The sequence below is a fragment of the Battus philenor genome, unplaced genomic scaffold (assembly GCF_028537555.1).
Source record: "Battus philenor isolate CCGP_79_NKW_IND1 unplaced genomic scaffold, ilBatPhil1.0.hap1 SCAF_24, whole genome shotgun sequence".
Taxonomy (NCBI): domain Eukaryota; kingdom Metazoa; phylum Arthropoda; class Insecta; order Lepidoptera; family Papilionidae; genus Battus; species Battus philenor.
This window is the reverse complement of record NW_027181687.1, coordinates 6668235-6695778: the sequence shown is the minus strand read 5'-3', so window position 1 is coordinate 6695778 and position 27544 is coordinate 6668235. Positions and strand designations below refer to the sequence as shown.

The window sequence follows — 27544 nt, the reverse complement described above, 5'->3', positions numbered from 1 at the left end:
TACAACATTAAATATTTATTTATAATTGAAAATGTAACAAATTTTATCTTACATACACGAACTCAATACTGCTCTAAATCTTAATTAATCCCTAACCAAGTAAGTCGTTTTCTTCTTAAAGCTGATCTCCGACCTCGTAATGTGCGCTTATCTCTAGGCGGCGACACGCGATTAGACGGGTACTGCCAATCGGGACATCTACAAATAAAATTATATTTTCAAATATCTTCGTCCTCATTGTCATTGGCCATTGGCCTGATTCGTGTCATCTATCCACTGTGTAGGTAGATGTTTTACACGGCGCTTGGTGGCCCGTGATAAGGTAAAGACTTTCCTACCAATTCGAAATTTTAAGGCCGCAGTGGTCTTCTGTCCTGCGTGCTATTTGGACTGTCTAATGTCAGTTCAACTTATTAATCCGCGGTGCTGCATATGGTTATTTTCGGTTGTTTATGGATTTTCTCATCAAATTTAGAACATTTTCTTATGAAATTATTAACTAAAGATATTCGCAATAATCAACAATACAAAAAAATATCTTTATCAAACACTATAATTATGTAAGTTAAATTTGTACAATATTATAGTACGTCACTTGACATATTGATGTATTATAAGTCAAATGGTCTTATAATACTGATAAAAATGAAATAATTTATAAAGAATAATATGTTTATTTAAACTAACTATCGTCTTTTTCTATGTATGAAGTACACAGCGACTGTTACTAATTTAATAAAATGACCCTAAAATAATTATTTTCTGTTAATTAAATGATTAGTTTACGACCGCTACTACGCACACAACTTCAAGCCGTTTATTTGTATTAAGAGATAATGAAACAAATTATCCCTGCAACTGTCGTTAGCTATAGCCATTAAAATATAAACTAGCAATACAAAACCCTGAACAATAACAGCTTTTGAAAAACAAAATCCTGCGCAAAACCACTTTTGCACTTGCAAATGTTACGGCATCCACTATACTTTTAAGAATCAATGTATATGAGAGAATTTAATTGATTTGAAGAATTTGTTTTGTTTTACTCGGACAAAATATCCACACAATTTCTTTCTTCTTTTTCTTTGCTATTTGATAGGACCATCGAAATATTTTCACACTGGTCGGCAATCCCACTAATGAAAGCTGCCCTCGTAGTCTTAAAGTAGACAAATGTTTCCAAGTAAAAAGGTTCACCCAAACTTGCATAACATTTCTTGGCTTATTCTTTGCCCATTACCTTCCTACGCACAAAAATTTATAAACACAAGTTTTTGACCACGTGTCCTTAAGGTTTTAAAATAGAAAGTATGGATTAGCAAACGCAGCGTAGGACATTTACCCACAAGGTAGAAAGAAAACTGTGTTTAGGTCGTCTATAAACGCTATATGTAGACGGTTTCCAATCGGTCGTATTGGGAATCTATGGGATAGAATAAGTCCTGATGATGGTAGTGAATATTTAACGATAGAAATAGTCGGCTGAAAAACAATTACTCACTTTTCAATATCAGGCAACAATTGCCCTTTACACCTGGCCTCCCATCTTGTCCAGTACTTGAAACCTTCTTGCTCGAACACTTTTAGTGCGCATACGCCGTCATCCCTAATGTCTTCATCGAGTAGTGCTGTATCAAAAATAGCATGATATTATGTTTTTACCAAAAGAAATGTACAAGTAAATATATTCATTACATAATTTTTAAAGTCACCTTATCCATTGTACACTACAAAAAGAATTTGGTTTTATTTGAGCATATTGAAATAATTATAAATTCTTGTGAATCATCCGAGCATTGTTCTCAATTGAGTCGTAAATTATTGTAAAGTGTTTATAATTATCTTGTTCGTAATTTTTTAAGTAAACACAACCGTGAAGTCTATACAAGTTGCGGGTAAAGCATTATCAATTGAATTGCAGATTTCGAATTTGCATTTAACAATACAACGTACTATTGGATCGAATCCTAATTTGACATTTAAACACTCACCTTCACACGAAATGTCGCACTTGCCACCTTTGCGTCCTTCCTTGCAATATTCACTTCCTATCTGAACAGAAACAATATTACACACAGTTAATATTAATAGCAAATATTTTATTGTTATTTCATGCTCGCAATCCAAAACTTCATCAAAAAAATATTTTTGCAGGGACCTTATGAAAGATATTTAGCAAAAAGAAAATAGGCCACATTTTTAATATTGTCTGTAAATAATAAAAATCCTTTTGTAGTGTGACAGACATTTTTAACTTATTGTAATAGTTGGGAATGACTTGCTTTATATTATAATTAACTGCACGGTATTGTACAAGTGACCACGAAAAAGAACTGAAAAATCGAAGAGTTGCCCGATGGAAGTAGCAGTGGGCAGTACGCTTCGCTCGTGCAACCGTTGGCTGTTGAGGCCGAAAGGTTCTCTTATGGTGACCATTAGCCGGTAGATCCGCCGGTACAGCCTCTACTAGGCAGGCAGCAGGCAGATCGACGACGTACTTATGGTCACAAAAAGTCGCTGAATGCGGGCAGTTCAAGACCATGGTCATCATAGCAATTTATTGACAGAGGTCAAAGACTTGCAGTGAGCGTCTATGTGCAAGAAGTAGAAAAAACCCATGAAAAAGACTCCGTCTCAGATCAGGACTCGTTTGAAAACCTATTGGTTTTAACTTGAAGATTATAGGTGAGTTCAAAGTCATTTAGTTTCCATCACAATGGGTTCTACCAGCATTCATCACATGATATACACAAGGAGTCGCCGTAAAAGATCTATTAAATTATAAAAATTATACATTAAATTAAAAAATTCTTACTTGGAAAAGTCCATAATATTTTCTTCTAGGAGATTTCACGTTGTACGATGATGTATTTCTGTCGCTTTCTTGTTCTATAAGGCAAACCCCTAAAGGGAAATTATATTTATTTTTATGTGTTATATTAATACACTAGAAATCTATTATTAATAAATAAGTGGCAGCTGAGATTATTAGAGAATCAAATAATAAGAAATCCATGACAAACAATTTTTGGCTTATTTGTACGTCCAAATTAAGGAAAATATTTATACGATATTCAATGTGATTTTGTTAGCACAAAATTTATTCTGTCAGGTTTTATGTAGTGCTATTAGGTTTTACACTCCTTGAAGTATACAACTTAAGTAAGGTAAGACAACAATTTTGACACCATCATCTGAAGTATTTGTTTTAGATTAAATTATCTATTATTTTCTAATATTAATACTTTAAAAAATTATTTAACATACATTTAAAAAAATCGTAAAGTAAAGTCAAAGTGTGATTGTTTATAATTACATTTAACTGTTTACAGTCATTTAAGTATCACAGGGAAAATTTTTATAAATGTTGCCTTAAGTTTTAAGCATAATACCGTGAACAAATAATATAAAATACTAGTGCTTTATACTCACCTCTTATATTTATTATAATTTAAAATATAATTCGTTACCACCTCATGTTGAATGTTACAACAATTAAATAAAAGTCAAGGTTTTTATCTCTATACGAAATAATGACTACACTAAATAATACAACTTATTGAATCATTGCTAAGCCTCGGTAAAGTGATTATTATTCGGTAGACAACTCTGCATTGAAGTGTTTAAATACGTTGTTGTTGATTTTTAAACACTGCTCGTTTACATAATTACCAAGACAACCAAAGTAATAAAACCTAATGTTGAAAACAAAAAAAAAACTTATTTAACATTGAAACGCTTCGCTGATTTAGTAGAGTCATCATCACCTACGCGTGCGACCCGGCGCTCTCAACGGGAATCGCGTATAGTACAATAGGTAGACAAACAATATGTCGTCGTATTATTATGCAACACGCGGTGACTCAAACATTTGAAACTCACAATTACTAAGAAACGTCCTTGAAAATCCGTTCCGTAGGAGTTCGCGAGTCAGCTGGCATCTGGTGAACACTTTGCTCTCGGCTACCGTTATTGATAACGCTAATATGATAAATAGTGCGACACGTCCGTTTGCCATCGCGTTGTTTATGAGACTAACGATTGTAGTTAACCGCGTGCGCACCTTCATTCATAAGGGAAATTCCCAATCCTCAATAAAATAGACTTTTTATGCGACGGCTTATCTCGGTTTTTTGTGTATTTTATTTATTTCTAGTTGTTTTGAAAGGAAAGGATAATGATCTAAGAAACTTATAAAACAACTCTGTTACAAATATAAATTATTACTTAACTTTATGATAAACAAAATAACTGTATTACTCTAATATGTAAGATTTGATATCGTTGCGAACTTTGAGTAAGACCCTGCAGTGGACGTCTATCAGCTGACATGATGGCGACTGTGTGGTTAATTTAAATTGGAATAACTAATTTTTTTTTATGCCACGATTTATTTAATTTACATGCAGTTAACTTGCTTTGCAAAACCAAAGGTTGCGGGTACGTAACGTGCAGATCCGTAACATAATTATATCTAAAATCAATCAACACATTTGAAGTTGACTTGAATCAACTGAGAAAACCTTAGTCGAATCTTAAATAATCTTAAATATCATGAAAACGAAGCACTCAAAACTTGGGGAATATATAAACATAAGAAATAAACTACATTTAACTATCACTAGTATAGCAGTATACTAATATATATCTCCAAAAGAGCAGACCTTTCTAAACACATCAATATTCACCACACACTTTATACAAAACACACAGGAATAAAGAAAATACTAATCAAGTTACACGTAAAATATAAACCGAAATGTACGTATTAAGAAATCGTAATCTCCCCCTTCCTCTTGTCTCATCTTCGTCAATCCTTAATGTTGTTATGTCCTCTCCCACTCGAACTTAACTCATATGATATCTTGCCATTGATTTCGACTACTGGTCACCTGTATGGACTCGTGGATAAAGGTGTAAAAGGTGGCCGGATTAATTTGCTGATGATCATCAGTTTGTCCAGGTTATCCATCATCATCTTGTCAATATGTCCAAAACACTAATATTTGTTGAACCAAGAAATAATATTTTTAGGACAGAAGAGAGATCTAGATATTTTGCTATACTGAATGTTAAAATTGCACATGTCAACTAGATGATTTTGTAACTGCTAACTAGTAACATTTTTTCCTATAATTGTATTGTGACTTATTCATATAACACTATTTTACTCTCTTTTAGGATGTATATCTATCTATACATACTAAATAAGAGATTTTCACCTTTGTACTAGCTTACAATATCTCTGGAACCGAAAAGCCTACAGACGAAATTTAATACAAATGTTAATAATATTAAATAGATGTTGATAAAAAAATAATATTATGAAATTTCAAGCGCAACAGAGTTTGATGTGGGGGTGGATACGTTAGATTCGTGAAGCGTTGGGGGGGGGGGGCAGAAATTTAAATAATATGTTAAATCCATGAGAATGTCGTAATTTTCTCTAATGTTTTAATTACTTACTATAGTTCTTCTTGTGTAAACGTCTGTTAGGTCCAAAAATAAAAATAAAAATATTTTTAGAGCTTCGTCTAGACGGATTACGTTATACAGGCGAGTATTACTCTTTCGAGTTTAAAGGGTGCCTTAGCTAATTATGTTATTAGGTTAAGGAGACTCAACCACTTATATCCCAAGATGTTGTGGGTAATATATAAATAGCAGCAGCGTGATTTCATGGCAGCAATATACTATATTTATAGCAAACTAAACTAAGTGAAATCATGGTTGGACCGATGATCATTCATATGCCTACTGTAATATTTATGTTATATTTTATAAGTGGCATTGGATGGGCCACATTGCATGGAGAACAGATGTCTTTTGGGGTATGACGACATGTGACGTCCATCAACAATGTAAACAGATGTCTTTCTTTTTGGTTTCTGAAGTAAATCCGTAGGAGTGTGATCTGTCCAGCGGTGGACAGAGGCAGCGAGGTTAAAGTTATGATTATGATTTCATAAAACACAGAACTAAAATCATAGGACATTTAGTCAGGTGCAAGAAGTTACTTGGTATCGTGACCCTTACATGGAAGTTTGCGGTGCACTGTCTTACATGATCTGTAGCGGGCTTTAGCGGTGTGTATTGCTTCGTCTGAGTTGTTATCAAGTGTGGTTCAAACCTGATATACTAATGGTTTGGTAATGTTCTTTAGACCTTATCGAAATAATTAGATTTAATATAATCAACGAGACCTGTATTTGTAACTGGATTTTAGTAGAATATTACACTCTTTAATTTCGAAGCTACAAGAAATTGAGTAAATTTCTCAAATAACTATTACAACTATTACACGTGACGTTTAAAAGCAGGGTGCTTTATGCACATTGTTATTTAAAAAGCCTTTCATTATTTTTGTCGTTGCTACTTGTATAAAAAATAAAGAATATTAATGTAAAGACAGTGTTACATTAATAGCGCTTTTTAATCATTGAGGCGTTCATTCAGAGTTATGTAATAGAATACCTAGTTTGTCATCCCACGTCTGGTCACCTTGAGAATTGAGCACCTACGTCCTTAGTTAAATGTCTAGGACATCTATATAGCAACGTTATCCTTAAACTGGAATTACCAATATTTATACATTGTGAGAATCCCATGTTATTTGCACAAATTTTTAAATTTATTTTTATCTAATTATTTTTACGTTATTTACTAGTAATTTTGAAAGGAAATTTTTTTTCATCCATTCTAATATTTACATTGTGTATGTTTATGTTTGACTATTTTAAAGAAAAATTTCATTAAGTAAAATTAATGAAAATGCATCATTCGTGTAAATATATATATATATATATATATATACATATATATATATACATAAATATATTTATGTATATGTGTATATATATATTTATATATATAAATATATATATATATACACATATGTGAGATGCTCAATGGAAACACACTCAAATTTACTTATAAAACTATAATAATAACAACAAAACCCGCCATCTGTCAAAATTTACAACACGTCATTAGATTTTTTTTTAAATGGTGCTGCTAAAACTCCACACTCCCACGTATATATTGGATACTTCTGGCATTTAATCACTCTAGATAATCCAAAATTTATAAAAATATAAATACATGACATTACGTACAACGTACGTACACATTACGTAGAAATCGCTTCACACCAGTCGAAATGCGAATCATCCTTAATATATAATAGAATTGAGAGGACAAGATAAATGTTTGTTTCACTGTAATGTACAGAGTGGTTGGAGACGTAAAAGCTTTATAGGAATGAATGTATAGCCCATTTGCTGTCAATTGATTTGTGAAACACCCTGTCCAAAAAACAATAGTTTTAGAAATAATTTCGTAACGATTATATTTCAAGGAAAATCGAATTTGAATAGCTTATAGTCCTTGCAGACTTTGTATTTTCAGATGTAATTAGCATTTGGTATATATAAAAAAAAGTATGTAACTTATTTCAAAGTGATCATTTTATACAGAGTGATTGGATGTAGGTGTAATAGTTTTAAAGCTTTTGCTGGCAAATGAACTATAATATATTCGCTTTTTTAAAGCTTGTACCCCTAACCAATCACCCTGTATAAATAAAATAAACAACTAATAAAAGAGTTAATGTTTATTTAATAATATTCATCATCATAAATTAATTATATACATTATTTACTAACTAATTAAAGCAGAACCAAAGTTCTCCGCAACATGTACAGTGGTAGCCAAAATTTTTCAACTAAGTACAGTTATTACAAATTAAATACATTCTCCAATTGCATTCCTAATGTCATAAAAATACCTCTAAGGTTAATTAAAAACTAACTCGCTATGACTTTGTCACATTAACCAAAATATATTTCTGTCGCTAGTCAGCCTCGTGTTATTATATTAATATTAAATATTTATATATTTTAATTAATCTTCACAGAAGATATAAGTTAATAATGTAAAAACGTCGCAAAAATATTTTTAAAATCTCAGTCGGTGACTATCACCAAAATTAATTTTGTTATTTTATTAGTAGTATAATTAAATTTGTGAGAAAAAAGTTGTAAATGTAAACAATTTAAGATAAATTACACTTCTTAGTAAAAGTACTACATAATTAAATAAACAAGGTGGACACACGTCTTTGTTAAGTACGTCGAAGGACGCTGGAAGCGATCGACCTTCTTGAAATTTTATTAGGAAGGTCTATGTCCTGGAAGTGACGTAGACATAGATATCCTTCAAAATGATGATGATTGATATCATCACCAGTAAATAAATAACTACTGAATAAGTGTCTTCGATTATTCGATAAGAAAAGAATTTCGTTTTGACAGAAATTTGTTTCAGTTCACTTACGATGCCGTATGATTCTAATATGTAAACTTTTAGATAATCCATGATGAAAGATAACACGGATCCTGTATAAATTATTTTATGTTTCGGTGTAATTTACATTTTGTATCTAAATTTAAATAAACATTTGCTATAAACACATTTTAAAATAATCGATGTAATTAATATTATTAACCTTTTTATCAAAACCGGTTTATAAACAATCATTATATAAATTACGTTCTCGGAAATTATCACTGGATGGATTTACAGCTTTATCTTTTTCTGAGAAACCCAAATTAACATTTATAAACAAATCTATTTTTAAACTATCAACTTGATAATTTGTACTTTTAAGCAACGTCTTTAAGAACAACGATCCGTTTAAAAACCAATATTTGGACTTTATTATTGACATTTTTGTTTTAATTTTTTTTTTAATTTTTTTAATCGTATTTTTCAACCCTTCACGTACAATAGATGACTAGGCGTATCAAGAAAAGTCTTAAGATATTGCACTAATGTTTTATTAGAATGCAATAATAAATTAAAAAAGGAGTTCATAGAAAATATTTTGTTTTTACATAACTAAATGAAAAAAAATTTTTTTTTGGAACATCGTAGAATCATTACTATCATTCCGGCACTCTTGACAATGTTCGACTTTATGAATTAAGACTTTTCTTTGTGCCAACTCGTCATTTAATTTTGTCTATGTCGAATATTAACAAACAAAACAAGAAACTAATTATACGACTAGCAAATAATTATATTTGACATAATTTCCGTTTAAAAATCCTATACTTTAGATGTTGCCGTTAACATCACATAGCTAGCTCTAACATTTTCTTCGGGTGCAGGATCAGGTCGGAAGCATCGGTGCGTTTCAAAATCAGCCGGTTTCTTCAGCATCTTCCTCACAAACCAAACTAATCCAATTACTATAACCATCAACCCTAAAGCCACACCTACTAACGCTGAATTCAATCCTTTCATCCCTGATTTCATCTCCAATGAACCAAGAGGTTCTTGCAATTGTGGAACAACACAGATTGGTCGGATTTCATCAAGTTTATTCTTGGAAATTTTTGCACAAACTTCATATGGTCCTCTGATGAAGCCATCCATGGAAATTTCTAAAGTCGATTGGCATGGAGTGTCTTTCTGGGCAACTAAAGCTCCCTTCGATAGCACGGCGAGTATAACATAGCAGTTCGCAAGATATCTATTATCTGGTGCCGATAGTCTCTGAGAGCGCGGCAAGACATACGGCGCGCGGGTTGTAGGCAAACCCATCACTGATATTAATACAGTCAGGACTCCGTCACTTGTCACGTTCGAACGTACCTCTGAGACCCTGAAACACAACTTTACTCATTTATCTCAAAAAATCTGTGGCTGGAAATCATGTCAATACTCAAACTGGACAAACATCCTTGGGACGGAACACGCTGAAAGCAGGCAGCATCCTACCGATGCCATTAGAAATCTATAGAAGAGAATAGCCAGCAGTATATGCCCTATGGCTAAATTGATGAAGATAATGTAACTGTTCATTAAAGAATAACTTTTTATATAACTGTATACTGAACAATACCATTTACAATTGTACAGAGATTTTGGTAAAAAGGCACAAAGTCTCGCCTTACTAAATGCTAACAAAGTTAACAGTTGTGTATGAAACCAAACAGCAGTGAGTCACTTAATCAAGAAAACTGTTCATACGTCTATCAAACTAAAATTTACGGGGTCTTCGAAATGAAATAATGAAACAACTATGCCTTATCACAATGAAATAAAGACCATATTACACAAAATTACGGTGTTCTTCGGCTAACCTAAACGCAGGCCTTGCGGGTTGAGTGGTGACAGGAGCGCTCGCTACGGTTATATATTCAGCCCTTTGTCTCACTAGTTGTGGTAAACCGCATCCCAGAACTAGAGCCATTGGTACATCTCTATTGTCCATTTCCTCTAAGGCGATGCAAAATCTGCAAACATATTTTAAATATAAATCTATGAAACCAATATTAAATATTAAATAATAAGATTTAAAACAGTCAATTAACAGTAATTTATAGTTTTTTATCTTATTGTTGGATAAAGAAATAACACAGTTTATCAGCTGACATTTACTATTTTTACTAAATTTGAGGTGACGGTGTACTAAAATCGCTTAATCTAGACCTCTTTATAGTAACTACGAACAAGTTTTCCCTGCGCGCCTTGGCTATGCATTTAAATGTTTAATGATATAGCGTTACTGGCTGAAGTGAAGCTTAGTCACAGAAGAAAAGCTTAGTCTTTGAGGATCACTGATAGAAGCGAACCACAGTTTGATCATTGGCTATAATCCAGAGTGGGCCATAAAATACATTTTGTGTTTTAATGAATACATTTTTTTTTCAACAAAGAAATTAATTTAGATGTTTTTTTTTTTTAATTATGTCTTCAAGATAACGTACAGTTATTGATTCTTCCAACCGTCACCAAATATTATCAGAAATACGCTTGTGAGTCGCAATTGGGCCTGTCGCTATTTCTCCTGAAAAGTTTTGCTTTAATTAATGCTTTCCGAGAAGTAAAGAAGCCTCGTCTTTGGAAGTCTCCATTAAAAAATCACAAGGCGATAAATCAGAACTTCGTGGTAGTCCCTGTATAATACTCTTTTGACGTATGACTTTTCTTAAAAACATTTCTCATACGCCCTCCAAGCTGGCCTTAGATGTGTAACTAGTGGTCCTGTTCTTTTGGAACATGCGGCCAAATGATACATACCACGTTAGTCTCAGCCCGCGGAATTTTATTTAAAAAACCTCAAGTGGTCTTCATTATGGCCCATCCTATATTATTCCTATCCACACAAATTATTGTAAAAAAAGATATAAATTAATTTTAGTGTCATTATAAAACGATATTTTTTTAAAGTCAGTTGTACTTTGGAACACTTACGTATAATGTTCAGAGGGGTCAATTTTAAACCCTCGCAACACAACATTGGCAGGAGGTGCTCGATGACAGGCCACGTGTTTAGGTAGATTGCCTCCTCTAGATGCAGTTACGCCAGTGCAGCGGAACCGACGAGGTGACGGTGGATCAAGGGACCAAGACAAATGCACCTCTTCTTTATCATACCAAGCATCTTCAAGTCTTACCTGGAGTTAAAAAAAATTTAGAAATCTTTTCCAAATAAAAGACAAACATTAAAGCAAATCAAATACATTATAACGTGGTAACTAAGATTCTGATTTTTAAATTTACTCCAAATTGTAAATGCTAAATTTGTTAAAAAAAAAAATGAAATTTTCAAATTGAGCAGTGGTAGCCCAGCGGTAGAGAGCTGAGACTAGCAATCGTAGATCGCAGGTTCAATTCCCAGAATGCAGTCTTATATAATTCACACTTTGTGCATAAATTATGTAGGAATGGCACTGCTCACAAAACAAGTTTTTAAAGGATGAGCAGCAGCGTCTTGTGCCTACTATATTACCACACTGCGATCACCAACCCGCCTGTCAAGCGTAACGATTATGGTGAATCCCCCCATTGATATCTTTGAGGAGGTCTATGTCTTGCATTGGGCGTCTAAGGGTTGAAACGACAGCGACATTGTATCAATTAAATAGGCAGTGAATTTTGTTTCGTCAGTCATTGACAATTTTAATTAAATTGATGATTTTTTGTATTAGAATTCAATACGCTGACATGTCTTCGAATTTATGTATTGTTACATTTGGAAAGTTTATTAACAAGAAATAAAAAAAATCTTAGTAAATTGCTTTAATACTATTAATGAAAATATTTCAAAAATGAGCAAAGGAAAAAAACTTGTATGATTTTTGTGGGTTCTCCGCAGATCAGGGTGCGTTTGGTCTTACTATTAATTGAGTGATGCCATTATAGGAAAACTAAACTCTGATATTCATCTCGTGACATACATAATAAATATAAATATATATTTATATTTATTATGTATGTCTATATAGATATATAAACTATTTTAATGTTGATACATAGATATTATTCTAAACAAAATTAAATAAGTTTTTAAAAAATATAACAATTTTTTTACAAATATTTATAAACAACAAAAGTACGTGGTTATTATATTAATAAATAAATTGAAATGCCGTGATATGCTATTGGTTTTCAGTGGAATAAATTCACCTACAAATTGAATATGAATGGAGTCTGAATTTGATGTAATTGCGGGAAAACTGAGGGAATGACAAACATTTTACATCGATTTGTAATACACTGTAATACACTTCAACTTATAAACAAACACACCGACTAATATCACCTTAACCGTTTTGATTGTTTTTATTCAAATTTTCTAATTAAATCTAATTATAACCCTTCCACGGTCTTAATTCACAGAAAAGTAGTTAGTACCTTTTTTTAATCAACTTATTACAAACCGAGTTATTCTTGTAAATTTTAGGTATATAGATATAAAGTAAAACATCTGTTTTTAGTATACGTCATACAGCAGTTTCATAAAAAAATTACAATTGCATGGCAATTAGATGGTTACCCGCATTTTATACTTTTATTTAATATTTTTAACACCTCCAAAAATTAATAAAAAGTAATTATTAACAAACAAGTAACATTTCAACAGCACATAACATTGTGTATTTTAAATCTAAGGAGACACCAAGCATTACAAGAAAAAATTACAGAAACTTAACAATTATATCCTGATCCTTTTTATAATGTTTTTTTGTCTTTTTAGTTGTTTAAAATCAGTTAAGATTTCTTCTAGATTATTTATTTATAATAATAGATCTTACGTTCTATTAAAAAGGTTTAATGTCTCTTACTTTGGTTTTAGATATGGGCAAATCCTCTTCCCCGGGGACTTCTAATTCCTCATCATACATATCGTCGTCTAAACCTTCAGGTTTATCAATATATATATCGCTTTCTACTAATGGTTCATTGATAACATTAAGCTTGTCCTGTGTTACGTCATCGCTTTCGTATATTTTATTGTAGTCGTAGTTAACTTCATCCTTTTTAATTTCTATGTGGTCGAAATCGTCGCAGAGTTTGTTTTTTGACAGCCGTGATAGTAGTGCCCCTTCTAAATGAGGTGGTGTGGCGCAGATCGCAGCGGATTTATCAGACTGGGACAGGTTTTTTGCCTCTCGCAACCACCTTGCAAAGCCAGCCATTAAACAATCGCAATTGAGCGGATTATCTGGACAAAAATTTATTTTTGTAAGCCTTGTAAGTTTAAAAGTTAAAATGCATATATTTTTATTTGGAATTAGCTTACGATTAAATTATGAATAGTTTATTTATTTATTATTTAAAGTAGTTAATGACTTCTTTGTAATTAAGAACGAATTATGTCTTAGGCCTCTGTTCACAACCGTGTAAAGTATTCAAATTCTTTATTATTTATACTTGTTATATACGCGGAATACTTCAGACGGTATGACGGATAAAATCATATTAAATTTTCTTGTTTATTTAACTTTATCTTACATATTTTAATTTTTTTCATAATTATTGTTAAGATTTATGTGAAAATGGATGACTCGAGCTGCATACGAGAGTGGCCAGTTCGTAATGTTTTTTTCATTTTCGAAGAAAAATTTATGCTTTTCCTAATCTTACCCAAATCTGAGCTGTATGAGAAAGATGGAACCTGACTCACACAATCAATGTAGAAATATATTGTTAGTTATAATCTGATCTCAAAAATATATTATGTACCCCGTAATTTATCAAATTTTGCAATTAAATATTGTTTATATCTATTTAACTGTCTAAACCTATGAAGTACAGTTAAGATTTGAGAAATAAAATGAAATTTACGAATTATTAATAAATCTAATTCTTACATCACCATAAAAGTAAATAAAATGGAGTAAATTTATACCAAGAAATACCTTCAATCGTAAACCTGCTCAAGTCTTTATGCTGAGTCAGCGCTCCGTCGTCGATCATGGAAATGTCATTATCATGAAGAAGTAAATCAGTGAGTTTTCTCAGAGTTTTTAACGGGTCCGCTGAAAGTGACCGAAGGAAGTTGTGCGATAGATCCAAGTGAATCAAATTCGTCAATTGAGCTAAAGAAGAGCCTGTAGAAAGAAATACAAATTTATTTCTAATAAATACGGTAACATTCTCATCTATACTCGTATGTATTTAGAAATGATCATTAAAAAACAAGACACGAGAGTGAAAGTATCTTTTGGATTTTCAAACCAAAAAAGTAACGCAATCTTCAAAATATTTTTCTTAACCGCTTATTGGCACATCAATAATACAAAGTGTGCGTCAACCTGGAATCGAACCCGTGGGTGACGATCTTTATTTGACGAAAAAGGAGTGTTGCTTTACTGGCATTTACAGATTCCATGGGCTTGAAAGGACAAAACGCAAAGGGTGCTTAGCCTAGAGTGCTACTAAAACGGCTGCAACTCGACTTAGGTATACGAACGGCAAGACGGATCTTATCGGTCGCTCCGTTCAATCAGTCCGCCATCAACAATCGCTTCGATTTCCCTTTCCTATCACTTCACGGCATCGTGTAAAGGTTTCGATAGCACTACAGCAAAACTCGAAGGCTCTTACGGAAGCCCCAGCTCTGGCTGCTATTTATTATTGTCATTACCAATGTGAGCCCACGATCGTGTAAATACAAAAATACTACCATTGGCCTAGCATTCATCATTTATTAATTTATGTAGGTAACACAGTTAAAAGGTTTAAAGGAAGTTACTATATAATTTTATATAAAAAAGTTATTTTGACTTAAAATTCTTAAACGTGTCCCGTTATTTTTTTAACTTGTCTTATTAAGCTAAAAACAATTATTTGACACTATATATTTGAAATTTTTCTGCAACGTAACCTTTATGCTTATTGTTACAAGGTTATGATGTACTAATCACTCGACAAGGAAAATCTACCGCAAGATTGTACAGACAATTTTACTTTTAATATGTCTTACCAGAAACGGCCACAATTTCATTATGCGAGAGGTCCAAATGCGTCAAATTGGTGAGGTGTCTGAATGCGTAGTCCTCCAATACATCAACTTGGTTGTTATGAAGGTTTAAGTGAGTAAGGTTTGAAAGACCTACAAAAGTAATTTTCGTTATTAAATAAAAACACATAATTTATTTTATGGGTAAATTATTAAATAATTAACTGTTGTTCAAGTCGTTGGAAGTTGCTAAAAGCTTCCGCATTCAACATGTCCTTTTGGAAAACTGCGGAAAGGCCTATTTCCAGTAATAAACTGCCTACGGATAATACGAAAACGATAACTAAATATAAGAAAATATGTAAATTATAATAATATACTAGACTGAACTAGATGACTAAATTATTCTTTTGACACTTTGCGGGTTCTAACGTTTAGAAAATCAATTAATGATAACATGCCCAAATAATAAACGAACAATTAATAATTTGAAGGAAAGATGATAAAGAATCGATACTAATAAAGCTTGATTATTTATGAAAAGTGTACTATATCTCCAAATTATTCTTTTGATACTTGTTAAACCCGATTGTAATCCGTAATTATGTTATCTTTATAAAATAAAGAAATAAAAATTTTAATTATAAAATAAAAAATAGCATGTCAAAAGTTTTTTTTTGTTTGTGCAAATCTTTTATTTAATTTAAATGTGTAATTGATCTCCGTACTTTATTTTTGATAATTGAAATACTCCCTAGAAATGTTAAATAATTTTATTGTTAAAATTATTAACACTAATTATATACTCCATTGAATGAATGATAAACTGTTAACACAAAATCCGACTTTTTAAATATTTTTAATACAGTTTTTAAAAAAATATTCGATACGGCACCAAATTTATCTAAAAATAAGTACAGCGGCAAAATAAAAGCATACTTGTCCCGCACTTGCACAAAAGCTCCTTCTAGAGTGAATCTTAAAGCATAATCCGCAACGTTTCCTCACTGTGAATTGTGACTAAGAAGCTTTTACCCTGTTCGCGTGTTTTCAATTATTTATCAAACCGATAAGTAGACAAGTCGTTGAGCAAATATTCTCATTTTTCTTTACTATACATACTTTATACGGGGTAATTTGTTCTTAGTGCTTTAAAGCGGTGAATATATAACTGACTTCCTGACAATTAATTTGTGGTACATTCTATCTGAAAATCAATGGTTTCAGAAGTAATAAATAACGTAATGTTAGTATTATAATTACGTTATTTATCAGTCTGTAACATTTACTGCATAAAAAATCATTTATGTTTGTAATTTCAGAGCATAGAGTGTTCACTTTATACACAATGATCGCAAATAGATTTTATATCTTTAAATGTTTACAAATGAGCGTTCACGGTTTTAAAGCACTTTAGAGCTATAACTAATCATTCTGTATAAATCATTATGTATATCAATTAACATGATGAAAAAAGAGGTTCATTGCGAAGAATTCCTTTTGTACATTTTTATATATTGAAATTTACATGTCTATAACAATATTATATTTTTGTCTGCTGTACTTTGGCCACTGCATTCTGAAGAAAGACTATGTGAAAAAAACAGTCACTCTATAGCGTTAAATGAATGACTTAGGATTCACAGGTAGGCCTAAGTTACCATGGATATTAAATGAAAATCTTTACTGAATCAATCCAAAATATAAGCATGAGAAATGCCACTGTGAGAGTTAGATGTTGTATGACTAAAAAGGCCGTGAAATTACAGTGGTAAGAGATGAGTCGGTTAAAACAAAGATAGAAACTAATCACTAGTTACATCTTCATTAGTTAAAGCATCATTAGATGAAGCACCATTATTTAAAGCTGTATTAAATTAAGATGATATTAGTATTTAGCATTAATAAGTTAATAAATCCAAAGCAATATCGGAACCGAAAGACGAATCTGAAAGTGTCAGTTAAGTTATGTAGTTCGCGACTAAAGAGAAAACATTTACCTGCTAATGCCCCTCGGCGTATACTAGCGAATGTATTGTCGGAAAGGTGTAGTATATTCAAAAGAGCAAGCGGCGGTACCGTCGTTGGTCCCAGCGGGCCCTCGAGAGCATTACTCGAAACATCCAGTTCACGTAAATAATGAGCGTCCTGTTGCAAACAAAACATCTTACTGCGCATCCACAAAATTACACGAGAGGTTTTCTGTTCAAATTTTCTTTAAAGCAAACAATGTAAACAGAAAACACAGATTGTAGTATACTGAACATAAAAATAGCAGTCTTATAATAACAAAGAACTTAATACTTAATGCCCGAAAGTTACAGTCTAATGACTGCTAAGAAATGTCCTTATTCAGTCGATGAGACTGATATAATATATATAGAACCTCTTATCTCAAGTATTAAAAAAATCTTTTCCAAAAACCCGTCTAGAGCGGCCATATCAACAAACGGTATTACGTAAATATAAATAATTGTCATGTATTTATAAACTTTTTTGCAATGGATTTTGCTATCAAAATTTATTTCTTTGTATATTAACATACCTAGTTACTTATTTATTTATAGAGCGTCTAAATACATTTAAATTCCATTAATTATATATTTACTTATTCATAGCATTGTATTTATTATATAAAATGATCACTTGTGTAGTCGTAAGGAAGATGCCACTAAAGTCAAATTTGATAGAAACTAAAAACAAATTAAGCTCCCTATATAGCATCGTTCAACTTCAAGGGTACAAAATTTCAGATCTGAGAAAAACAGAGTTTGATTTTTAATACTTAAGACAAATACGCACACCATTTAAAATTCTTTAAGATATGATAATTCACATCACCAAAAATATTGAACCGTGATAGCCCAGCGGTAGAGAAGAGAGGCTTACAATCGATTCCCGGATACAATGTTTTATAATTCAAATTAAATAACAATTGTAATTTTAAGGGTTTTTTGATGACAGCGACAATGCTGGATTTGTAACTTTTCCAATCAAATCATCAAATGCATTAAGGTTCTCACTTCAGGGAAATAAAAAAAAGATTGTTGATGACCAAAATAATAATGGTTTTGAGACCAGCATATTATAATTTCTTTACTAAACTAAATGTGTAATGTTAAGAAATATCAAGTAAGTGGCCTTCTTAGTGTCGGTAATCGAAAATAAAATGCATGGAAATACCATACGCGCAATACATTTAAATTGTTCTGATAATCAGTTTTGATTACAGCAATTATTCGTGGTTATGATTTTATAGCGCTTGAGTTTCATCGTATTTTCCTATTTGACGTTACATTATACATAATTTAACACATTATTCTTATTTCGAATAAAACGTGGCGGGTAAGTCCAACTTTGACATAGAGGTTAGGCTGAGCAGCGTTCAGAAAAAAACGAAGCATTTTCTCCTCCATTATCCTCTAGTAGCTTAATACGAATATTTACTAAGATCAGTGTGTTGTCACTTATGGCCTCATTGGCAAGAGGCTTAACGAGCCGTGTACTCCGGATTTCTCTGCGAAATCAAATCAAAGATGCGAAGATCCGTAAACGAAAGAGAGTAACAGGAATAGCCCAGTGGACTTGTCAGTTGAAAATTTGGCAGACCACATAGCCACAAAGATCAGATGTTCGCTAAGGCCTTAAGGTGCTGGAATGGAGACCACGAAGCGCACTCACAATATGTAGAGACGATCTTGATAGGATCGATAGAAGACGTTGGATTCTATTCTCTGTGGAAATTATATGCTCTGCAGTAGACATCTTATAGCTGAAATGATAAAGATGTATTCTATAAAAGTTTACAACATACCTTCAAAGATGGTAGAGCTGACACCTTTAGTAAATTTCCCCTCAGCCTCAAAACTGTTAGTTCAGATAATGGCTTGAATGTGTCTGGTGATATAATCGTTAATTGGTTATCGCTAATATCCAGATAGGTGAGATTTTTGATGCCCTGAAAATAATAGAACAAAATTAATTCACATTGGGGCTACTAAATTGAATCATCATCATTTGAACGATAGTACACTGTCGTGCACAAGCCTTTTTGACATATTTTGAATAAGAGCAGTCGAGAGCGACTCGCTGTGTTTGCATCTCCATTTCAGAACCTTAAGCCCCCAATGGCCATTTTTTTCTGCATGCCACGTGGCCTGGTTACTTACTGTCTGTCACTTCTATACTCTGCAATAGCGGAATTAGCGCCATAAAAGGATTCTTTACCTGTAGGTTAACTGGTAGAGAATACTTTAATGGCGTTAATTCCGCTATTGCAGAGTATAGAAGTGACAGACAGTAACCCTACAGAGGTGCGGAGATAAATCACAATCGCATTAATGTTTCTGCCTTATTTATTCTTCTTATATAGGTTGGTTGGTTATATCTATAAAAGATATAAAGTGAAATAATAGCGCATTTGTCAGAAAAATGTTTATAATATAATGTTTTAAAAGTTTTACTACATCTATTTCCAATCAACCATTGATAAATCTGTCAAATAGTTTTTTTTTCTATTTTTTTCTTTAGGAATACAAAAAGCTAATAAGTTCTGGCAGTACAAAGTCTGCAGAAACAGAGAGTAACAGTAATTAATTGGAATATGCAGCTATCCGAATTTTGTTAATCAATAAGGAAACAGTGAGTACCATATATTAATTGAAAGAAAATATGCTACACATACACATCTTACAAGCGTTCTCACCTATAAATATATAATCACCATGTATATGAAATAATCACTTGCTCTTATGTAATCAACATTATATCACCGAGCCATATTGCACGCACAGATGTCCACGACTTCACTGTCAAGAGAATACAACTAAGAAGAAGACCGTGTTTTTTTAATAAATTTTTTAATAACTACATAGTAGCTTTACTATTACACCAAAGGTAAGACGATAGTTATTTGTTCACATACACGAATCCCGTATATTTTTTTAGCTTTCATATAAAAACATAGCATAATAAATACCATGCTTCTCCTCGCAATACAAAGGTTCAGATCATGGTCTTCGTAAATAGGAAGTTGCGTGCGATGTACGTAATATAGTCAAATGTGTAAATACCTTAAATGAATTCGAATCAAGGGAGTGAATTTTGTTGTTTGATAGGTCTAACCGATCTAAATTCATTAAATGACTCAATGCTTCCGTCGGTACTGCTGGCAATTGATTATTTGGCAACCCTGAAATAAAAGCAGTGTATTAAATCTTTTGTTCCTAGTAAAGAAAATATATAAATATTTTAACAAACTCACTACATTTGTTATTATTTATTTATTTAACGTACATGTTACAAACATAACAATAAAGAAATACAATTGGTGGTCTTATCGCATTCCACGATTTCTTACACCGACCTTTGGATAAATTGAACAATATAACATAATAGTGTAGAAACTGATGATTTATAAGACAATGTATAATTATAATGTATGCATTTGTAGTATTCGTTAATTGAAAACATAATGGAAAATGCCAAGTCTACGCGTTTGTTTCTTTTGTCCGTGACATTTAGAAAAACGTCACGTAATAAATCAATTCAATTAAAGTCATTTAGAAGCACTTTTGAATCAATTTTTTTTGAATATTTTAAGTAATAAGCTATCACCGGCTCGGTATACTGATCGGTTGAGAATAGTACTGTACCGGTGTAAATTCTAGACATGCATGGATTTCAATTAAAAAAGAATTTGTTAATTTGTATTTCATCATCATATTCCTTTCATCCGAAGGACGTCTATTGCTAGATATAGGTGACCTTGAAAGATTTCCAAAGGGACCAGTAAAAAGCGATCGGCATCCAGTGTCTTCCGGCGACTTTCATAAGGTAACCACCAGTCCACCTTGCAGGTGAAAGTTCTTTGCTGTGCTTGCCGTGGTTTCCGCTCCAGGCCGCTTAAGGCCCCAACGGCCATCTGCTCTGTGCGCTATCGCCACTCAACTTACCAATCGGCTGGACTGTGTTGTTAACTTTCGTTCTCATGGCCCTCTCCATGGTTCGTTGAGTATTTCAGTTGTATATGTATAAGTACTCGTTGAGCGTATGTTGATTTAAAACAGCAAAAATTGTAATCAATATTTTTTTGCATATAAAACGAAAAACTTACCTAATGCCAATAAAGAAGACGCAATCGAGTTAAACGCTCCCTGTTGAACTCTTCTAATATCCCCTGAAGATATCACAAGCCCGTGAAGTCCCACCCCGGCCAATTCTGATATCGAAGCCGACGGTAGCGCCGACACGCCTCGTAAAGCGCAATCCAATAGTGACACTGCTGTGTTCTTATTCCTAGCTTTTTGCTCCCGAAGATGACGGCCGATGATCTATAATAAATAATATAAAATTAATTAAAAAATTATTTTCTAGACACGTCATTTATAAACACATTTCTTTACTAATAATCTTTCTATATAATTAACATTCAATAAGTCTATTAATAACTTTTAAAATTAAAATGATAACCAGCTACAATCAAAATTATTATTTAAATAAAAATAATTATTTCGAAGGAAATGACTTATCGGAATTGTATTGCTTTTATTTATGACTAGGCGCTATATTAAATATAATTCTTACTAGTCACACTCTAATCTCTATCAATTAGTAAAAATTTTAAAAACGGTTGTGTAAAATATTTTAAATGGTTTGAATTTATATTCGTCAAAAAAAAGCAATCACTAGGTTAAATCTATGTAAATAGACATACATAATTAATTATATTAAATTTTTTCACAATCACATATCTTGTAATAATTACGTAATTATAACAAAATTCACCCTTTTAACCTTATAAAAATTTAAGGTCCAAATATCTATTTTAGGTAAATTAATTATTAATATTCAACGAAAACTTACAGACTAATAACACTTTGGCATGATTATATTAGACAAAATGTAACACTTTCAATACTTCCTATTTTCAAGCATAGACATAAATATTACAATATTGACACTAACAAAAAACAAAAAAATAAAAATAAAAGGCAATACAATATTATGAAATAGCAAATAATCACTTAACAAGTTAACACATAAAAAGCAAAAAGATATAACGTGAAAGCGTATCGGAGACGGGAACATCCAACATTGATGGGAAATGCGTCGAGCTAACCGCGATCTCCTTTCAAACGTTACTGTAAATAGAGATATATCAACATGGAGCGCACAAAAGAAAATAGACATAGAAATAAAACAATTCACTGGCTATACAAAAGCTCAACGACCCGAAAGCCGGTGTAGCGACATCCGTATTTGTTCAGAACCGCTCCAGTTTTATTCCAATGCCGTGCCTTTTTCTATCAGACTCAACTGCTTTTTTTCTATATTATTTATTCATTCATTCGACTATGTTTTATTTTACAAACGGACTTTGTGACATCCTGAGAGTTTCAATGAGGATGAATTGGGAACCGTGCGAAGTATGCTATTCAATGTTTCACATCGTTTGCACGTGAGCTGGAATTTTTTGGTGTCTGCAACACTTCGCATAATACCCGTACTGAAACTTTTTGTCGAAGACTTAATTATAATTCTGTTCTACTAAAACTCTATTTTTTGGTTTAACGTTACTACGTTTAAGTCTCGAAACTTAGAAACTTAAGGACGCTGGAGTGATTAACTTGATGAAGCTCATCATCTAATAAGGTTTACGCAGTATGACTCAGTAGAAATATTAATAGGATACATACATTCAATATTTACATTACAGGGTATAGCTTATGATTTAGTGTTGACTGTTGAGTTAAGATTAAGTTTATTATGTTGCTATTGCAGCTTCATCGATTTCAGGCCTCGATGACAGCAGTAACAGCCTTGCATGGCTATTAGCACCAACCTCATCCTAAATATAGATGATAAGGATGATAGTAGGAGTTATAGACGAGACATAAGTTAGTTAATACACAATGTATTTAATATTTAAGTATGTACGGATCGTATTATAATATCAACGAGTAAATGACGTATGAATATATAACATAAAGATCAATGAGTATTAAATGACTTTAGAACTATGTTATATGATAAAATCTTATGATAATCCATTATATAACATTAGTGATAAGCAAAACATTTGATGTAATTGAAGATGTACTGCTAGCCGATTTCGGCTTTGGGCAGCTTCATCTAAACTGAACTTATGGAAACAGCGATCCGTGAGCTAAAAATGTTCACTGGACGATGGTATTCCAGTTATATCGATGACGATTTGCAACTAAGTCTCTGAGAGCTACAATGAATTGATTTCATAAGTCGTTAATTTTACTAACCACGGCAACACACATCGCTGATGAATTTAAATAAATAAAAGGCGACGCAAAGGTTGTATATACCAATGCCGTCTTTTTCAAAGTAAGACTTGTAAATAAAAATTTTCATGTATTTTTATTTTACATTGCTTTATATTCTTTTCTTAATGTTTAATTATATATGTTAATACAAAATTTATATGCTAGATCCTTATGCGTGAACAAAATGTAAAAAAACAGGCTAGTAATAAGAACAAAGTGAATTAAAACAGAAAACAGTGAAAGTACTATTACATATTTGTGTGTGTCTGTGTAAATGTGTGTGTTTCTAGTGTAAGTGAATAAAGGCACATAGACGCTTAACATAAATTTCGTGTTTATTAACAGTTAGTTTTAGTGACTGTTGCGTTATTTTTTAAATTTGTTTTTAAATAATAGTAGCATTATTTTTGGATAAATACATCTGTAGCAGATTTAAATTAAGTTAAAATTAGTATAACAATCTTTTCTTGTTATGTCTGTAATATTGAAAAATGCATTCATAACACCTCGAATATAATATAAATGATTCAGTATTATGGATACGTATATTTTGTTGCCTTATTACAGTCGCTATTTAACGAAACAATTTTAATTCAGACTGTGAGTGAATTCCTAGTTATGGAAGTGGACTATCAAACACTGTTATCATAATCCCACAATTTGTGATGACGTCACGCACGGCATTGCAACCTACTGAATTATTAATGTTCACAGTTTTTTCACAGGTGCCGGTTCTAAGTCCGAATAAAATTCAATATTTTTGTATCATGTTCATATATTTTTGTTACTCATGTTATTTTATAAAACATTTTACACACACTAATGACGTGGTAATTAGTCTAAAGTAACCCATAAAAGAATTCGATTTTTAAAAAGCAAAAAAGTATTTAATTTGTATATAGTGATAAAAACCAAACTTTTATTATTATATTATAAAATTAGACGTAAGATTATGTTAACACTGCATATATAAATTCATAACGAAATACTAAATGATTTCTAAGTATCAACTTATAAATCATTAATATTTTTTTAAGATAGTCCCTTTTCAAATACATTATAGCGTACTATAGAACCATAGTAAGAAGCAGTGAGCCCACTCATCTTTAAGGATCTTTCATACGGCATTGTCAAAGGCAACCATCCCTTGTTAGATATCTTGAAACCGGATTCCATGACGAATTTTTTGGCAAAAAATTAGCCGCGAAATCAGAACGATAAGAAGGATGACTCAACAATTCCATACATTCCAAAGTCAAATATTCGTTATATCATTTAGTCTAGTGCGCTGACGCATTGTTCATATGTAAGAAGGTTCTGTTGCACGGGGATCGCTCTAGAACTTCTTCTACAAAATCAAACAAACATATACATAGAATGACTTCGTTATTGTTGACTAACTAGCAAAAGCCACCGACTGTCGTGACTTAATAGCTTGCTGAGACCGCAACGAAAAACGGTAAAAAAATATAGATCGAAAATATCTGGGTGTATTTTTGTATAAACATAGATCCATAAAATTGTTTGTATGTTACAGCGAATTTTTAAAATAATTAATAGAATTATGTAATGTACATGAAAAGATTATTTAGAGTTCGATATTCAAATTGTCATATTTATAATTCTTAACATTATTATTTTTACACTGGCAACTTCTAATAACTTAGGATGTAGATTCGTTCTATAAGGATTACGTAATATATCACCATCGTGTGACAAAGCGCTAAAACAGCGTTTACATTATTCCTACAAAAACTTATTAGTCATAATAAGCTAATTAATTTTAAGTTTATCTATAATATGTGTTATTTGTAAGCAGAGTATTCGTACGAATAAACGAAAAATAACTTGCCGACTTGGCGAACTTTGTCCCACCTAACAGTCTAGAGCAGATTTCGAATTTTAAAAATTAACACTAAATTGACTAGCAATTTTTTTAAGAAAAGTTAACATAGATAAAACCTTAAACGTTTAAGCACATTATTAGTCATATATTTTAGTGCATGGGTTGCAATTTTTACTGAAGTGCCTTGAGATAAACGACATTTTTCTGGTAATGTTTTATTGCTTTATTGTTATATAAAATTTATTGTTTTATTTCGGAGGGAGACAAAAATCATAAAATTTGTCCCTTCGTTTTCGAGTTGGAATTGGCGTAAAAAATCTTACTTTATTGTTTTATATACATTATATCTACATGTAATGATATATATAGAATAAAATATAGATTAAAACACCAAAGAAAAAATTAATAACTCACTGGAGCATTCTTGATACTATCACTAAGTCCGTTTAAGATCAAGTTTCACGCGGATTGATAAATTTCCCGCCCTCGCCGAGAATATTTGCTACCTTAACACACACTGACTCTTTATCTCAATTCTTTATACCCCTTATCGTCTTTTATGACGGTTATGATATAAATTAATGTGACAAGCCTCGGGTATCACCTGAATGCTATCATACCTGGTAACTTTATTCGACAAATTTCACTAATACTGTATATTACATATACATATTTTTCTTTATAATAAAACAATATATTAAGCTAATATACCATTATACAAGTTATAATTTAATAAAAAAATGACAATAACTAAGAAGATAATATGAAGAAGATATGTCATGTAAAGCCCGAAAACGACCTGCTTTGGTTTATTATTATAAAAGATTTTCATATCATTAAATGGCGAGATAAGCAATGTATTTTTAATGATAAATGATGGCACCCTGTCAATGACAATACGTTGCCGTTCAATCCTTTGAAATATTATCTTGCACTAAACATCGTGGTTTTATCGATCGTCTCCCAAAAAAAATTGTTATTGTTTTATAGGTAACTGTGTAGTCATCATCGTCGTCGTCGTTTCAGACCAAAGACGCCCACTTTACGGCATAGGGCTCCCTTAAAGATATCAATGTGAGGATATTCCATAATTCCCACGCATGGCAGGCGAGTTGGCAATCGCAGTATAGTATTATGGTACGCAGAGGACGCTTCTGCTGATCCCCTAACTGTAACTAGTAACTATGTTTGTTTTACAATAGACACATATAATGCCTCACAATTTTCATGCAATCAATTGAAGTTCTACAAATAAGTATTGGTAAAAAAAATTCCAGTATAGTATAAGGATTCTTAATTGGTACTGCAGCCAGGGAATTAATTACTCTAATGACTGTGTTTTTGTTTTTGTTTAATTTCTTTTTTCTAGTAATATTTACAAATGTAAAGACTTTTGTCAATTTTACTAGAAAAAATTCACTAGGTTTTCGTGAAAGCTTAAGGAATATAAAACCTGAACTTTAAGAAGAAGTACGAAAGTTTCTACGTAACATCAATAAATGGTAGTTTACACTATAGATAGATTTAAATCCAGTAAAGGTCTATTAATGAGTCATGGTTGTTAACTTACATATCTTCATTGTGAAATTATATGTAGTTATTCTAAGTTTTTATTTATAAAGTGAAATTTATGTATTAAATAAATATTTATTTACGGCAAGACGAAAAATATTAAAGAACAATACGTCTTATTTAAGGCAGCCGTCATGTATTCGATGTACAAACAACATTTATATTTGATTATTCAAGACAGTACCTCGTGATTTCCTTTTGGCGCCTGTCCAAAAGATAAGAGTACTCTTAAAATGTCGAGATTGCTTGGCGAATATCAATATGCTACATATATTTTATAAGTAGTTCACTTATTTTTCATAAAATAATATTAAATGTGTAACATGAAGTTTTAATTTTATGTAGACTACGAAACAAGGTTTTGAAAACTGACCTTATGGAATAGTTTTTCCAACTGAGTTTAAAACAGGTAGCGGCTATGGCCCTTAGGTTCTGGAGTGGAGATCGAGTAGTGGAGGACGTGCACTTAAAAGCCGGACTGACTGCCCTGTTGAGGTTTGTGTGTGTGTGTGTGTTTGTACGTGTGCGTACCTACAACAAATATAAGTAAAAATTTTTTTTCAATGCTTATTC

General features: G+C 31.9%; 1 protein-coding gene across 1 annotated transcript in view; it reads right to left on the bottom strand.

Moving 5' to 3' along the window:
- Lrt (Leucine-rich tendon-specific protein) overlaps positions 1-27544 on the bottom strand; it is a 142626-nt gene continuing 115082 nt past the window's right edge. The window contains exons 3-17 of the mRNA XM_068767948.1: positions 21372-21588; positions 20329-20447; positions 19071-19214; positions 17257-17404; positions 15281-15409; positions 14214-14405; positions 13137-13516; positions 11263-11465; positions 10149-10301; positions 9405-9667; positions 3883-3951; positions 2816-2904; positions 1992-2052; positions 1502-1628; positions 1-198 (exon numbers count right to left, since the gene is read on the bottom strand). Of these exons, the coding sequence (XP_068624049.1) occupies positions 81-198; positions 1502-1628; positions 1992-2052; positions 2816-2904; positions 3883-3951; positions 9405-9667; positions 10149-10301; positions 11263-11465; positions 13137-13516; positions 14214-14405; positions 15281-15409; positions 17257-17404; positions 19071-19214; positions 20329-20447; positions 21372-21588 (2412 nt within the window). The 3' untranslated portion in view covers positions 1-80. The remainder of the gene's footprint in view (positions 199-1501; positions 1629-1991; positions 2053-2815; positions 2905-3882; positions 3952-9404; positions 9668-10148; positions 10302-11262; positions 11466-13136; positions 13517-14213; positions 14406-15280; positions 15410-17256; positions 17405-19070; positions 19215-20328; positions 20448-21371; positions 21589-27544) is intronic.